Raw genomic sequence first — 17,189 nt, 5'->3', positions numbered from 1 at the left:
TACCCACGTGGAAACACTAAGTCTACGTTTACACGTGGGCGGCTATTTTCATAAACGGACATTTCAACCTCTCCGTTTTCAAAAATAACATTGTGCACACATGTCAGTTTTCAGAAAAGTGTTCATTTACACTTACCTGTGTATATATGACGTCAAGAGTGTAACAAGCAGCTCAAGCCCACGTAAGCCAATCAGAATCCCGAAAAAGAATCCCGAATTCCTCTTGAAGTGATTCGAAGTTGTTGCAAAATTGCTGATCTCCGAGCACTCATTCGTCTCTGCTCCTCGACATAATGGAGCAGCTGTATTTGCAAATGCAAACACACGAGAAGAGTTTGCACCAACATAAATGCGACTGCTACTCTAAACGCTTCCATGATCACATGTAAACATAGGTCGCACTTTTTGACATATGTGCGAGCTCTGGCGCATACTGTGACGTTGGCTGCCTAAACACCCGTTTGTCTCAGTTTACATGCAAACGTGCAAACGAAGATTTTCAAAATCTCCACTCTGGCCGGAGTTTTTAGAAAGACTCGTTTTCAGAGGCGAATTCTCCGTTTGCGTGTAAACGAAGGGCGCAAACGAAGGGAAATGTCTCCGTTTTTCAAAATAACCATGTACGTGTAAACGGGGCCTAAGAGTCAAAATTTATCCCACACCAATCAGAACCTTCAATAGAGATATAAAAGAGTCAGTTCATACAGTTTTGGAATAATGGATCCAGAGAGACGTAATTGAAAAGGTCGAGGACACCAGAGAGGAGGAGGAGGAGGAAGAGGATGAGCAAGAGGTGAAGGAGGAGGAAGAGGAGGAGGACGAGGATGAGGATAAGGTGCAAGGAGACAAGGAGTCTCAGATGAAATTCGTGCCACTAGTTGACCATATTCTTATCCTTGGTATGACTATGAGGGAGGCTGGGCAATGAGTTCAGCCAAACTTAAGTAGCTTCACTGTCACCTCGATCATAAGAACCTTCAGGAAGGAGAACAGGTAGGTGTACCTCAGTGTACTGTAACTTTTGAGTGCTGTACTCTGTTACAACACATGCATGAAACTGCCTTACATACAGATAGAGTTTCTGTCTGCTTCCATTTTGTAAAAAGGCTGTGTTACAGTTACAGTAATCAGTACTTCTATCTCTGTAGGACACAGAGATGATGGAATGGAAGAAAACTGACTAGACATTTCAGTTGATGTGTGCCAGGGGTGGATCAGGCATGCAAGAGGATCTTCCCCCGCTGCCTAGATAGGGCCAGTACAGCCTGTGATGTTGATGAGATTCTCTGACCTGTCCCAGACCAAAGATGTGATGCTGGGGCAGGACATTTTTTGCTGTTGTTTGGTGAATTGTGCTGTACAGTACAATACATTAAGGAATAAAAAATGTGCAAATATATACATGTGTTCATCATGTGAATAGTTCCTTGAGTGGGAGAACCACAAGCAACACAACTTATTACTGGTTTTTGTTTTTTGTATTATTGTTTTGTATTTATCTCACCAGTGTGTAAGACTATGTTGTAGTGTGTGTGTTTTTGATGGCTTGTGTGTTATGTCTGAGGGCAAAGTTTGGTTTTTCAGCAAGAGTGAATGGTTTTGAGTGTAGAGCTTAATTTTGACCTGAAAATAGGATGTTTGGGGAATTGGGTGAGACGTTATGGATTTGTGTTTACTGTTTTGAGAATATGAGGCATAGTTTCAAGAAATGTGTTTAAGTAATCGAGAAAAATTGTAATATCAAAACACCTAGATGAAGCTAAACAACTACACATGAAAGAGGATTTACAAGTGTGTGTGTGTACATGCGTGTGTGTGTGTTATTTAATCTGACACAGAGACACTGAAGAATCATAATAAAGACTAAATCCAGCATAGAGGGGTTCAGTGAATGTGGTGTTGAGTGTGTGTAAATGTGTGAGTGTGTGTGTGTCAGAGACTCTGTAGAAGGACAGAGTGCCGCCCGACACGTCCACATACACTCCTGCTCTATTAGAGGATGAATGGACGACAGGTATATCAGTGCTGTTCTTATTGTGCCAGACAGTGAATCTGTTATTAGAGCAGACCAGACTCCAGGATTTGTCATTTAATCCAAACACACAGTCACTCCCTCCTTTCCTGCTGATTCCTTTATATGTCACTGATATAAAAGCACGTTCGCTCCATTCAGCCTCCCAGTAACAGCGACCAGTCAGACTCTCTCCACACAGAACCTGAGGATACTCATCAAATCTCTCTGGATGATCAAGATACAGCTGATGCTCTTCCACACGCGTCACTTTCCTGTTCTCCTCAGACAGAATGAGACGAGTGTTTACTGTGTTTGGATCCAGTGTGAGATCACAGGCATCTGAACACAAGAAGAGACAAACATCTATAACAACAAAACAACAGTTACTAGACAAGTGTGTGTGTGTATGTGTGTGTGTGTGTGTGTGTGTGTGTGTGTGCGTGTGTGTGTGTGTGTGTGTGTGTGTGTGTGTTTGTGTGTACTTGTCTACCTATCAAACAGGGGACATTGGTGTCGTAACACATTCACGAACAGGGGACCACAGAGCAAAGAGGGGACATTTTTCAGGTCCCCACTTTGTCATGCTTTAAATCATGTTAAAATCAAGTAAAAAACGCTCTGGTGAATTTTTTTCATTTTTGACCAAGTGGGGACCTACAGGTGTGTGAGTGTTTAAGCCCATACTCAGCAGCACCCCTGTAGGCTGGAGCAAGAACTGCAATGGCCCATAAACACACGTCGTTCACACTCCTCTATTGTTTGAATGGCTTGCTGTCCTAGAGAGGGTCTGAGACTGTGAGCCGTTTAACAGGCTGCTTAAGGAACTGATTCTTGAGATACGGAACAAAACATTGTTTAGAGGGTAGTTGTTATTATTTAATACATTACTTTTTTATTTACTGTATACTGTTTTATTGACATTATACACTTTATTATTGACTATATTATATACTACAAAAAAATCCTTATATCTCATATACACTACCGTTCAAAAGTTTGGGATCTGTAAGATTTTTAATGTTTTTAAAAAAAGTTTTATCTGCTGACCAAGGCTGGATTTATTTAATTAAAATTACAGCAAAAACATTAATATTGTGAAACAATTTACAATTTAAAATAACTGTTTTATATTTGAAAATATTTTAAAATGTAATTTATTCTTGTGTTGGCAAAGCTGAATTTTCAGCATCATTACTCCAGTCTTCAGTGTCACATGATCCTTCAGAAATCATTCTAATATGAAGATTTGGTGCTCAAGAAACATTTATTGTGTAAAATTGTACAAAATATTTGTGTACAATATTTTTTTTTCAGGATTCTTTGATGAATAGAAAGTTCAAAAGAACAGAGTTTATTTGAAATATAATCTTTTGTAACATTATAAATGACTTTACTGTCACTTTTGATCAATTTAATGCATTCTTGCTGAATAAAAGTATTAATTTCTTTAATTTCTTTAAAAAAAAATAAAAATAAAAATTCTTACTGACCCCAAACTTTTGAACAGTAGTTTATAATGTTACAAAAGCTTAGTATTTCAGATAAATGCTGTTCTTTTGAACTTTGTAATTATCAAGGAAACCTGAAAAAAAGTACACAAATGTTTCTTGAGCAGCAAATCAGCATATTAGAATGATTTCTGAAGGATCACGTGACACTGGAGTAATGATGCTGAAAATTCAGCTTTGCCATCACGGGAATTAATTACTTTGTAAAATATATTCAAATAGAAAACAGTTATTTTAAATTGTAAATTGTTTCACAATATTACTGTTTTTACTGTATTTTTAATTAAATAAATGCAGCCTTGATGAGCAGATGAAACTTCTTTTAAAAACATTAAAAATCTTACCGATCCCAAAGTTTTGAATAGTAGTGTATATATAGTGTATAACAAACTAAGTAGGCTTGCTGTCCTAGAAAAGGCTCTGAGACTGCAAGCTGCTGTTTAACAGGCTGCTTTCTTAAGGAACCTTTTATTTTATTTTTTATACTTCTAGGCCAATTATAGAAATGTTTTGAATTATCTTAATTATTATTTCACTGTTATGCTAATACTTTCCGAGACAATTACCATGTTAATTAACAAAATGTTCAAATGTTTTTTGTTTGTTTGTTTTTTAATATAGAAATCATTTATGCATCGTTCTACATCTGGATAATATTTGACCAATTTAGCCACTAACACATTTGCAAACTGGGACCTTGTAAAAGAAAAGGGGGAAAAAGCCTAAAACTTACTAGTTTCAAACTTTGCATTACATTAATATGAAATTTTACTTAAAATTGACATTTAAAACAGTATTTCAAAATATATACTCATCCAGTATAAAATTAAATACAACTGTCATCAACCAAAGTAAAAAACAAAACAAAAAACAAAGCAACTGAACAGGTGTCACACTATATCAGGTGAAGATTCAAAATTTTATATCGACTTGCTGCGTTGAAAATGTTCAGCTGATTTAATCAAATTATGCGAACTGAATGTCTTTTTTTACACAGGCACTTTAGTTGAACCAACTGAAAAATTTCAATAAAACAGTCAACCTAAAATTTTGAACTTTGACCTTGATATAGAAGTCTTATAAGTTTGTTTTAAGTGTCTGGGTTTGTAAGGATAGCATTATTATTATTATTATATATTATATTTAGTTATATGGGATACAACAGTAAACAGTAAGTATGAACAGTATGAAATATTGCTAATTGCACTTTACCATCTAACTGGGGACCAGTGTCCTTTTGTGTAGTGAAATCACTACTGGACATGCAAATGCTGCTGCTGCTTAACTTTAGCATGAACACTTTTTGCTTGTGTGGAATTGGGCATTGAATGATGAATAAAAATAATAACATCTAAATTAACATATTTTGTTCAAGTCAAAAATATTATTTAACATCAATGAACCAAACCAAATACATCAGTTTATACCAACAAAACTAAGTTTTGTATTAAATCAAGAAGAAATTGCTCTTTAAGGTAACAGTTGCGGGTCATCACTTTATACAGTGAATATTGATTTGATTAAACAAAATGCCTTTAGTCTTGCAAGGCCAGACTGATATATATCTACAAGATATATCAGTCTGGGCAGCGTTTCCCAAAAGCATCGTAACCTTAAGTTCAATGGAGCTACGATCAACTTAGGCTTACGATGCTTTTGGGAAATGCTACCCTGGTCAGTCTGCCCTCCGTCACGATTCGAGTCAACTCCAAAACGTACCGTTCAATCAGATTTGTTTATTTCAGTGACGCAAACAGCGTCACTCTAGTGCGGCGAAAGTCCCTTCAATATCAACAAAGACTGCGCACAGGAGACCTGAGAGTCCGTTCTATTCAGCCGTGAATTCAGTTTTAAATGACCAAAAACACATTAATTATTTACTTTTCGCTGTTGACTCTCTTGTCGCTTTGCTAACGTCATATCTGCCCTTCTCTGATTGGTTTACTCCGCTTCCTGTTTGCTCGGATTTGCTCCGCCCTAGAAATCGAATTGATTCAATGGCTGACCAGACTCATCCGCTGGTACAGTGGTGAGGCTGGATTTTCCAGGCAACCTTTAGTCCCCTGTTAGATGGTAAATTGCCAGATCTGTTTGGTTGTTTTGCCATTTCTTACCATCACAAACACACTGTAAAGATATTGGAGGTCAGATCTCAAAATCTTATGTTGACTTGCTGGTGTTTTAGTTTTATTATGAACATTACTGTTACAAACAGAGCTAATCAGATTACAAAATATTGCTAAATGTAAAGGCAACCAAATAGGTCTCAAACATTACCATCTAACAGGGGACCAGTGTCCTTTTGTGTAATGATATCACTATAGCATGCACATGTTGCTGCTGCTTAACTTTACCATGTACAATTTAATTTGTGTGAAAACGGGCACAGAACTGTGAATAAAAAAATATGGTAGCCTGTTATTGTAACTGTTATGGTAACCTGTTATTGGCAAATTAACTAATTTTGTTAAGTCAGTTACTAAACTTGCTGAACCAACCTGAATACATTCATTTATAACAACAAAACCAAGTTTTATTGGTTAAATCAAGCAGAAATAGCTCTTAAATGTAACAATTGCAGGTGACCACTTTAATACAGTGAATGATTATGATTAAACAAAATGCCTTTGGACCCCTGTTAGATTGTGCATTGCGACATCTGTTTCTGAACTTTTTTTTTTCTCTGAGGATCCAACTGAGGATTTTCAATGAAATCAACATAAAACTGAGTTTTGATCCAAAATAAGGGCAAGGATATAAAGGTTGTAAAGGCAACCAAACAGGGGTTGCACTTTACAGTCTAACAGGGGACCAGTGTCCTTTTGTGTAGTAAAATCACTATAACATGCACATGCTGCTGCTTCTGAACTTCACCATGTACACTTTAACTTGTGTGGAATTTGGCATAGAATGATGAATAAAAAAAAAAATGATAACCTAAAAAGGTAAACTAACTAATTTTTCACATCAAAATATTATTTAACATCAACAAACTAACCGTGGTCAATAAACCAGTGAACACACATCAGTATATACCAACAAAACAATGTTTTAGGGGTTAAATCAAGCAGAAGTAGCACTTTAAGGTAACAATTGCAAGTCATCACTTTATATAATGAACAGTCATTCTGTTAAACAAATTGACACTGTTAGAGTCCCCTGTTAGATGGTAAAGTGCTATGGTTGCTTTGTCATTTCTTGCCATCACAAACACACTGTAAAGATTTTGGAGGTCAGATTGAATTTCCCCTTTGGGGATTAATAAAGTAAATCAATCAAGTAAATCAATCTGTTACAGTTGTACTGGTTTGAAGAGATGAGGCAGGTACGGATTTCCACAATACACAATACTTTAATCCAAAAGGCAAGGAGAACCAAACATACAACGTAAACATAACATTCAGAACGGACAAGGAGTGAAGGGAGTGAGTGCAATATAAAGGGAGTGCTGATAACAGAGTCCAGGTGCAGGTGATCCGTGAAGCTGAGGAGCTGACGAGGGAAGTGAGTGCAGGTGAGGAGACAAGAAGATCATGGGATTTGGAGTCCGGGAGACAAGGGATCCGTGACAGTACCTCCCCCTCCCGGTAGGCGCGACCTCGCGCCGTAGATGGAACACCGGGGAGGGGGGGGGTGGGCGCCCTGGAGACCTCATGCCAGTGCAGGGAGAGGCATGGGTAGGAGTGGAGGTCTCCAGGGCGGGTCCATGAGCCATGGCGGGTCAGGTGCAGCGGGCGGCCACGGCGGGTCAGGTGCAGCGGGCGGCCACGGCGGGTCAGGAGACGTGGGCTGCCACGGCAGTGTTCGGAGCCCACCCCCATGTGTGGCGCCCACATGTCCCCCACCCACGGGTACTTGGCCCCCCCAAAAAAAATACTTGGGGAGGTTTAGGATAGTAACAAGGAGTCCCAGAGACATCATGGATATGTGGGTGGAGGAGCATGGAGCTGGCTTGGCGGCGACTGGGGCGGCTGATTCGGCTGCGGCGACCGAGGCAGGAGCGGAGGGCTCGGCGGCGGCGGCTGGAGCTGAGGGCCAGTCCATCCCCTCATACTCCACCAGAATCCCTACTGCCACTGGAGCGTGCTCGGAGAGGGCTGGAGCGTGCTCGGAGAGGGCTGGAGCGTGCTTCTTCCTCCTCCTCCGCCTTCTGGGCCCAACGGAGGATTGTGGGTCCAGCGTAGACCAGGAAATCAGTTCACTGGAGGGATATGTGGAGGAAGAAGGAGTCTGACCAACTGGCCTGGCCACCTCTGTTTCTGGAGGGACTGGACGGGATTGACACATCCTGAACCTCATCGACACAGAAATTAGAACCGTTTAAACACAAAATTAGATTAATGGTTTCGCTCAAGGAAAAAGAATTTTCAGGTCCATCAAAACGGATAGTGTCATCGTCCAGTCCGTCCAGAAACAGGGTGTTCAAAAGTGCATCTGACCAGTTAGTCAGGAAAGCAAGCTCTACAAACTCCTCCACATACCTCTCCAGTGAACGTCCAATCTGGAAGAGCCCGATGAGTCGGTCCGCCGCTGACATAGTAAAGAGAGGCATAGGAGAAGCGGGAGTCACCGCTTGCAGGAAGATTCCCATCTTTTTGATTGTGGAAATCCAATGGTATTGGTCCGTTCTTCTGTTACAGTTGTACTGGTTTGAAGAGATGAGGCAGGTACGGATTTCCACAATACTTTAATCCAAAAGGCAAGGAGAACCAAACATACAACGTAAACATAACATTCAGAACGGACAAGGAGTGAAGGGAGTGAGTGCAATATAAAGGGAGTGCTGATAACAGAGTCCAGGTGCAGGTGATCCGTGAAGCTGAGGAGCTGACGAGGGAAGTGAGTGCAGGTGAGGAGACAAGAGGATCATGGGATTTGGAGTCCGGGAGACAAGGGATCCGTGACACAATCAAATTTTATATTGACAAAATTGTCAGTTGGCTCAATTAACTTTTAGTTTCAGATCAACTTTAAAATTTAACCATCTACCGCACGCATTATGATAAATCTATAAAAAAAAATGACTCTTTTTATTTTCTTAGAATGGCTTAACTTAAAGTGCTGTAAAAAAAAAAAAATTTTGGAAAAAAATATTATTTTAAGGTACTTTATGATATGTTGCCATATGGCAACAATGTACAATAGTGGAAGTAAATTAGAATAAGTGTAAGTGTATATAGTTAATATTTTTCCTCAGAAATGTTGTTTGTATTGAATCAGTTGGTGCTATTATAAGCTTTAGCAGTAAATATAAACAACACCTTATACTTATTTTCCAATATCTTGTGCTTTTATTTATTCTATTCTCCTTTTGCAGAATAATGCTTTATATTCTTTGAATTTCATTACGTTTTTTGTGAATATTATTTAAATTGCAAATATAGACAGTTAATAACAAGTCTAATACTGTTCATCATGTATCATAAAACACTGACATAAAACCAAAAACATTGCAGTTCATGAAAATTAAACATTACGCAATCTTATGAGAGGAAGGTTATGAACATAAATCCCCCATAATCCTTGAAACTTCACCTTTTTTCTGTACGAAACTTTAAAAAGCACTTTTTTTCAGAGGTGAGACACAGGTACACATCATATTTGGTGCACTTCACCCTAACAATACACTTAAATCCACTTGCACCTGCCTTTTTGAGACACAATGGTAGGCCAGTGGTTGGTCTGGGCCAGTAGTACTGGCTGTGGTGGCAGGTCTCTGATGTTGATTTAATCCATAATACGAATGCCACGGCAGTCCTTAACATACGACTAATCAACATTATATCACTAGCATTAATGTTTTATTTAATAATTTAACAATAATTTATTGTTAGATATTAACAGACTGCAGCTGGCCTTTGCTAGCTAGCTAACCTATTATAATAAAGTCATTCCATTATTGCGCAGTGTTGCCATATGGCAACACAGACATTTTATCGATTTACCAAAAACTAATTTCATAAAAACTTTTTTGAGTGGTGAATGTCATCATAACTTACCTGAGATAATGTTAACAATTTTTTTGTGAATGTGACATGGGCGGGTCCTTGTTTGTTACTGACGTTTTAGTTTGCTTTCAGCAACTACCGACAACAGTCGGCAGTCTGTCAGAAAATCGCGTCACAGAAAAAATTGCATGTCATGTGACTTAACCAAAGCACATCATTGGCTAAACTAAAGTCTTTTCTTACCAACAAAAAAACAAGAATGTTCTCTTAAAGAGATAGTGGCAAGGAAATGAACACAAAGTGTATGTTGCCATATGGCAACACTATGCGGTAGAGGGTTAATTTAATTTGAGCCAACTGTTTAAGACTTAGATGCAATAATCAACATAAAACTTAGAATTTTGATTTTTAAACAGCAGGCTTTATGTATTGTCTGGTTTTATGACAACTAGATAAACTAAATATTATCAGATTATCACTGAGGACATGAGTACATTATTACTGATGTTCAGCAACATCTAATTGTTTTGATAGTATTTTGATAGATAATTTTTTAGATTCTGAAAATATATTTCAGTATGATATTACTAAAGAAATATATCAAACTGATGTCTTATTTAATGTAATATTATGTTCGGGTTTGAACTTAAGTTGAACAGTTTTGAAAAAAAGCATGTACATATAGACAAGGCCTAATATTAATACTTGCCCAACCGCCAAATGTGAGTAAAAATTGGTGTTGGCGAGCGTATAAAACGGTGTCACACGCCAGTTGGCTGGTAGCATTTTTATGAATTCTAACAAAGCATGAACGTGAACAAACATAAACAACGATTGGGACAGTTGATGGGTCAGCGCTGCATCATCAAGAGAGTTTAAGCCTTGACCATTTAAATCTTCAAGTGCAAGAAGGCACAAAAGGGAGCTCATTTTGTGTGCTGTGAGAAAAGTTTTGTGTGCGCAAACAAGCGCATGCCCAAAAATCAGTATCTCTTGACAGCCCACAAATATTTAACTGAGCTGTCTTGCATGACATTTTGCTCTTAAGTGGACAGATTAATAAAAAATATGTAAAAAAAATAGTGAGTATCCCAGTAAACATAGTTGGTTAGGTCTTAATATACAGTATCAGTATCTTAGATCCATGCATTGTCTGTGTTTTTAATGTTAATCAAACAACAAAGGCAAAAGAAAATTATCCCTCACTTCTGTTGACTGGATAACTTTTGTAACTTTAATAAGTATTCATTAATAAAGATGTTTAATTTACAGCAAGGCTATGCAGTGTTATATTACATTTCCTTACTTTATTTAATTCCTGTATCTGAAAACTACTGTTAGACCTACCTGAAAAACCTGAAAAGGATGGTTCATTTTATTTGTATCATTTGGATAATAATTTTATTACTGACTGTTTACTTGTCTTTAATAATGTTTTACATTTATATCAATTAGGCTTGTGGTTTTAGATGTGGTCTTGAAATTGAAATTGAGAATTTTAAATCTTCACTGGTATCTAAAATGTTGGTGTCATTACTGCTTGTTTTGGCAAAAACAGTTTCACGGCCAGAAAAAAAAAAAACATTTATGGCTAGAAAATTTTCTTAAGTCACTGTCTATACACAAGGGGAAACCTAGGAGGAAAAATTTTACTGTAACATCATGTAAAAAATTGCAGTGAATTCTGAACAGCAGAAAACAGCAAACAAATATTGTATAATGCCTGTCGATAGTGTTTTATGAGTGACAGTGTGTTTGTTGGGTGAAACTTGTGCTAGTGTTCTTGAAAAATGACTTGATTTGAGAAATTATGTGTTTTGGTAATTTTAGTGCATTTTGAATATGAAATTAATCGCTGTGAAGTTAAAAAGTTGGTTTGTTGTACTGGGTGAATAAGATAAATTCTGTAGTGTTACAGTGCTCCAAAAATGGCAGCAAGGTTTCTTTATGAAATAGCAGACATGATAGCATAGATAATTTTTGAAAAAGCTCCAAATCAACTTAAAGGTTTGGATGCGGTGAGAAATTCACACAGAAAAAAATAAAAAAATAATGAGTCAAACAAACTCTCTTTGTTTAAAAGACCATTTAAAACTGTAGTCAAAAAAATTGAATGATTTGGCCATAACTCATCCTTGATATTTTAACATAGGTAATTTCATGTGTATTCAGGATTAGGTTTGGATTGTGTAGAGTGCACTACCCCCGCTGCCCCCGCTACCCCCGCTTTACATTTCAATACACTAGGTTTCAAAAGGGCCAGTTTATCGCTGGTGAGGTACAGACAAACAAGCTCACTAACTACCAATACTGTTACCAATGTAGAAGAACCTGTGGAACTTCTCAAATAAACAAGAGAAGGTGCTGGGATTTACCCAAATTAAATTAAAACAATTTTTACCACCGCTAGGACACATTTCTTTCAGCTTCAGTTAATCAGTTAATCTCAAATTCAAAATGCACTAAAACTACTAAAATACTTAATTTATGTGTCAAATCATGTCATTCTTCACAAGACTAGAAAAGGTTTCCCCCAACAAACACACTTTGTAACTTTGTCAAAAAACAGGAGCATTACACAATGTTTTCTTTTGTAAAATTTCTTTACAAAACAAGATTGACACTTTTTACTGTTTATAATTCACTGCAGTTTGTTACATGACAAATAACTTTTTGTCATGTAACATACAATTCATTTCTCACTTAGACACAAACATCACCAAAGCTTTATGTTCTATACAGGCCAATTTACACATGCTTACATACTCTTTACAAAACTGTTTAACATAAATTCAAGACCTAACACAACACAAAAACGAGTAAGACTGAAATTTGCTACATTTCTACAGTAACACCATATTGATATATATTCTGAATCTAAAAAAAAACAAATACAATCAAAATAATTATATGTAAGCTGAACACCTACACAAGTGTTAGTCTTTGTTTCATCACCATCTAATTTAACATGGATTATGTAACATAAACTACTGTGAATTATAAACAGTAGATAATGTTATTTTTGTTTTGTAAAGAAGTACAAAAGAAAACATTGTGTAATGCTCCTGTTTTGTTGTTGTTGTTTTGTTTTATGAGTGACAAAGTGTGTTTGTTGGGGGGAACTTTTGCTAGTCTTGTGAAGAATTGAGACATAAATTAAGTGTTTTTGGTAGTTTTAGTGCATTTTGAATGTGAAATTAACTTCTGTGAAGCTGAAAGCTGGTTAGGTAATTTTTCAAAACTCTTCATTCATTTATCCTAAACAGAAATGCATCCTAGCGGTGGTAAAACTGTTTTTTAATTTAATTTGGGTAAATCCCAGAATCTTCTTTAGTTTATTTGTGAAGTTCCACAGATTCTTAGACATTGGTAACAGTATTTGTAGTTAGTAAGCTCTTTTGGCCTGTACCTCACCTGTGACAAAACTGGTTTTTGAAGCCTATTGAAATGTAAATTGTCAGTGGGGGTTGGTGCCGCAAGCTCAATTCTAAATACACACAAAATTACCTATGTTTAGAATATCAAGGATAATAATGAGTTATGGCCAAATAATCTTTAGACCACGGTTTTAAATTATATCTTAAACAAAAAGAGTTTAACTCATTAAGTTTTTAGTATCTGCGACTTTCTCACAGCATATTATCATTCTGTGTCTTTAGTCACTCAGGATGGTGGTGTGAACGATCCTATAGAGGCAGTGATACTTTGACCATCTACATATGTTTATGTAAATGTGTTTAACACTAATTTTGAATGATAAATAAGGCCACATTTACAGCTGCTATTACAGTTTTTTTCAATAACTATAGGACACATTTCATAATTATTCACACAGTTATTATTTAGACAAAAATTTGCAACATTTCTACAGTAGTATCATATTGAAATATATTCCAAATCTAAAAAAAAAATGAAATACTATCAAGACAATTAGGTGTAGCTGAACAGTTACATGTCAGTCTTTCATCATTTTCATCATCTATACAAAAGGGGAAACTTAATAAAACTTAATAAAGAAATAATTTTGCACACTAATGTAAACATGAACATTGTAACAAACTGCAGTGAATTTTGAACAGCAAAAAAAAAAAAAAAAAAAAATATGATTTGAGACATAATTTAAGTGTTTTGGTGGTTTTAGTGCATTCTGAATGTGAAATTAACTGCTGTGAAGCTGAAAGCTGGTTTGGAGAACTGAGTGAAGAGTTTTGAAAAAGTGACATATATATTGAAAAATGTGTCCTAGCCAGGGCTTGACATTAACTTTTTTGCTCACCAGCCACTGTGGCTAGTGGTTTTCCAAAGTTACTAGCCACTCAGAATTTTCACTGGCCATAATTTTGCTGTTGGGAAATTACATTTTATATGATTAAAGTTGACTTTGGCATGCTAAAATTACTTGATTTTGAGTAATTTTACTTGATTAGCTAGATTTAAAACCCTTTCAAACTTTCAAATGCAGATTAACCACCTAAATCAAGACTAGGCCTACATGGTATATCAGCTGGTATGTACGGGTAGGCAAGGGGTGTGTAATATGACCATAATATGATAAATTTATAATTGTGTAAGTTATTTTTATTAGGCTATACAAAAAAGAACAAAGAAGCAATTTAGCAAATTACAAATACAATAGTAAATTAAATAGCCTAAACTATTTTTCAGATACAGTAGGTTTATTTAATATTTATTTATCTTTTGTTGTTTGATTAACATAAATGACATACAAACATTTAATTGGGCTGCTGAATGCATGTACATAATATACTGACACATATCCATACTCCGACATTTTGACATCTGCGTGCGTGTATTTGACTACTCTGGTCTTACCCACCACAGCTGAAATCTACCCGCATTTGGCGGGTTAGCGGGTGTTATTGTCAAGCCCTTGTCCTAGCAATTGTTAAAAAAAACTATAATGAGTCACAGACACATATCTATTCTAATTTAATTGTAATATAACATTCTAATCTTGTCAGTTAATGGATAATGATTGGGTAACAAGCATCACCTGTCAGTGGGGGTGGGGTGGGGGACATGCAAAATGAACATCCATACTTCATATATTTCAATTAAGTCAACATAAAATTTTGAGATCTGACCTCCAAAATCTTTACAGTGTGTTTGTGATGGTACGAAATGGCAAATCAGCCAAACAGGTGTCGAAGTTTACCATCTAACAGGGGACTCTGACAGTCATTTTGAGATTCACAGAATCACTATTCACTGTATACAGTGGTAATATTTTTGAATTGAACTAAATTTAAAAAGTTAATTTAGATGTTACCATTTCTAAAGTTAAAGTATAAATGATAGTTAAGCAGCAGCAGCATGTACATGTTGTAGTAATTTCACTACACAAAAGTCCAATGGTCCCCTGTTAGATGGTAAAGTGCTACACCTGTTTAGTTGCCTTTATATATAACAATAGTTCATATCTCTGAATATAATAGCAATGTTCATAACAACACTAATACACCAGTTCTTGTCATAAATATATGCAGTATGTGATACAATATTTTTTATTCAATTTAAATATATTTAAAAACTGAAAATTATATAACCTATATATATATATCTTTATATATATATATATATATATATATATATATACATTTGTGATATTTCAATATATTGTACAGCCCTAATTTTCAATGCAGCAAGTGAAAATATAAAATTGACATTTGGGGTCAGATTTACTAACGGTTTGCAACAGCACAAATCCACTTTCAGGATTTACTAAAGACGGTGAAAAAATTAGCTCTGAAAAGGCGTGGACACAGATATTTTTGCAGCTGTCCTTTTTGCATATGCATTTGTTGGAGTTTACCTTTTAAATGCAAAAATCTTAAACCAGATGCTAATTTGCACTTCTCTTGGTAGATTGCGTTGGTCATTATGGAAGTGATCCAGCTGCGTCAGTGTGTTCTTTAATTTGTGCTTCGTCAGTAGATCACACGCTGAAATTTCCACTACCATCAGCACTTTTATGGTTTTGAGCTCTCACACTAATTTTCCCTTTTTAGTAAATCTGGCCCTATATCTCCAAAGTCTTTACAGTGTGTTTGTGATGGTAAGAAATGGCAAAGCAACTAAATAGGTGTCATACTTTACCATCTTACAGGGGACCAAAAACATTTTGTTTAACAAAATCACTATTCACTGTATAAAATGGTGACCTGCAATTGTTACCTTTAAAGAGCTATTTCTGCTTGATTTAACCCATATAACTTTTTTCTGGGGTAAAAATTAATGTATTTAAGTTGTCATTCAACTTCATATTTAAGGTTTGGTAATATGTTACCTTTTTTTATTCCATGCCCATTTCCACTCAAGTTAAATGGTAAAGTTAAACTGCAGCAAAATGTGAATGTAATAGTGATTTCATTACACAATTGAACGGTGGTCCCCTGATAGATGGTAAAGTGTGAAACCTGTTTGGTTGCCTTCACATTTAGCAATGTTTCATATTTCTGAATGTAATAGCAATGTTCATAATGAAACTAAAACACCAGATATTGCCATAAAAATACAATTTAGAAAGATTTTAAAGGTCAAAACTCAGTTTTATGTTGATTGTTGCATTAAAAATCTTCAGTTGGTTCAGCTAAAGTGTCAGTGTTAAAAGACATTTAGTTCACATAATTTAATTGAGATAACTGACAATTTTGCAGCAATGCAGCAAGTCAACATAAAATTTTGAGATCTGACCTCCAAAATATTTACAGTGTGTTTGTGATAGTAAGAAATGGCAAAGCAACCAAACAGATGTTACAATTTACCATCAAACAGGGAACCAAAGGCATTTTGTTTAATCAAATCAAAAATCGCTGTATAAAGTGATGACCTGCAATTGTTACCTTAAAGAGCTATTTCTGCTTGATTTAACCCATAAAACTTTTTCTGGGGTAAAAATTAATGTATATAAGTTGGTTTAGTAAGGTTTAATTATTGACTTCAACAAAATTAGTTAATTTGCCATTACAATAACAGATTATCACAATATGTTACCTTTTTTATTCCATGCCCATTTCAACTCAAGTTAAATGGTAAAGTTAAACAGCAGCAAAATGTGCATGTAATAGTGATTTCATTACACAAATGAACGGTGGTCCCCTGTTAGATGGTTAAGTGTGAAACCTGTTTGGTTGCCTTTACATTTAGCAATGTTTCATATCTCTGAATGTAATAGCAATGTTCATAATAAAACTAAAACACCAGATATTGCCATAAAAAATACAATTTAGAAAGATTTTAAAGGTCAAAATTCAGTTTTATGTTGATTTTTGCATTGACAATCTTCAGTTGGTTCAGCTAAAGTGTCAGTGTTAAAAGACATTTAGTTCACATAATTTAATTGAGATAACTGACAATTTTGCAGCAATGCAGCAAGTCAACATAAAATTTTGAGATCTGACCTCCAAAATATTTACAGTGTGTTTGTGATGGTAAGAAATGGCAAAGCAACCAAACAGATGTCACAATTTACCATCAAACAGGGGACCAAAGGCATTTTGTTTAATCAAATCAAAAATCGCTGTATAAAGTGATGACCTGCAATTGTTACCTTAAAGAGCTATTTCTGCTTGATTTAACCCTTAAAACTTTTTTTCTGGCGTAAAAATTTATGTATTTAGGTTGGTTTAGTAAGGTTTAATTATTGACTTCAACAAAATTAGTTAATTTGCCATTACAATAACAGGTTACCACAATATG

At 35.7% G+C, this 17,189-nt stretch overlaps 1 protein-coding gene across 1 annotated transcript in view; it reads right to left on the bottom strand.

Annotated features, from left to right (window-relative positions):
• Positions 1-1,820: 1,820 nt before the first annotated feature.
• LOC125278724 (ribonuclease inhibitor-like) overlaps positions 1,821-17,189 on the bottom strand; it is a 50,387-nt gene continuing 35,018 nt past the window's right edge. The window contains exon 7 of the mRNA XM_048208071.1: positions 1,821-2,353. Within this exon, the coding sequence (XP_048064028.1) occupies positions 1,821-2,353 (533 nt within the window). The remainder of the gene's footprint in view (positions 2,354-17,189) is intronic.

This window comes from Megalobrama amblycephala, linkage group LG11 (genome assembly GCF_018812025.1).
Source record: "Megalobrama amblycephala isolate DHTTF-2021 linkage group LG11, ASM1881202v1, whole genome shotgun sequence".
Classification (NCBI taxonomy): domain Eukaryota; kingdom Metazoa; phylum Chordata; class Actinopteri; order Cypriniformes; family Xenocyprididae; genus Megalobrama; species Megalobrama amblycephala.
The sequence above is the reverse complement of the archived record's forward strand: the minus strand, read 5'-3'. Positions and strand labels throughout refer to the sequence as shown.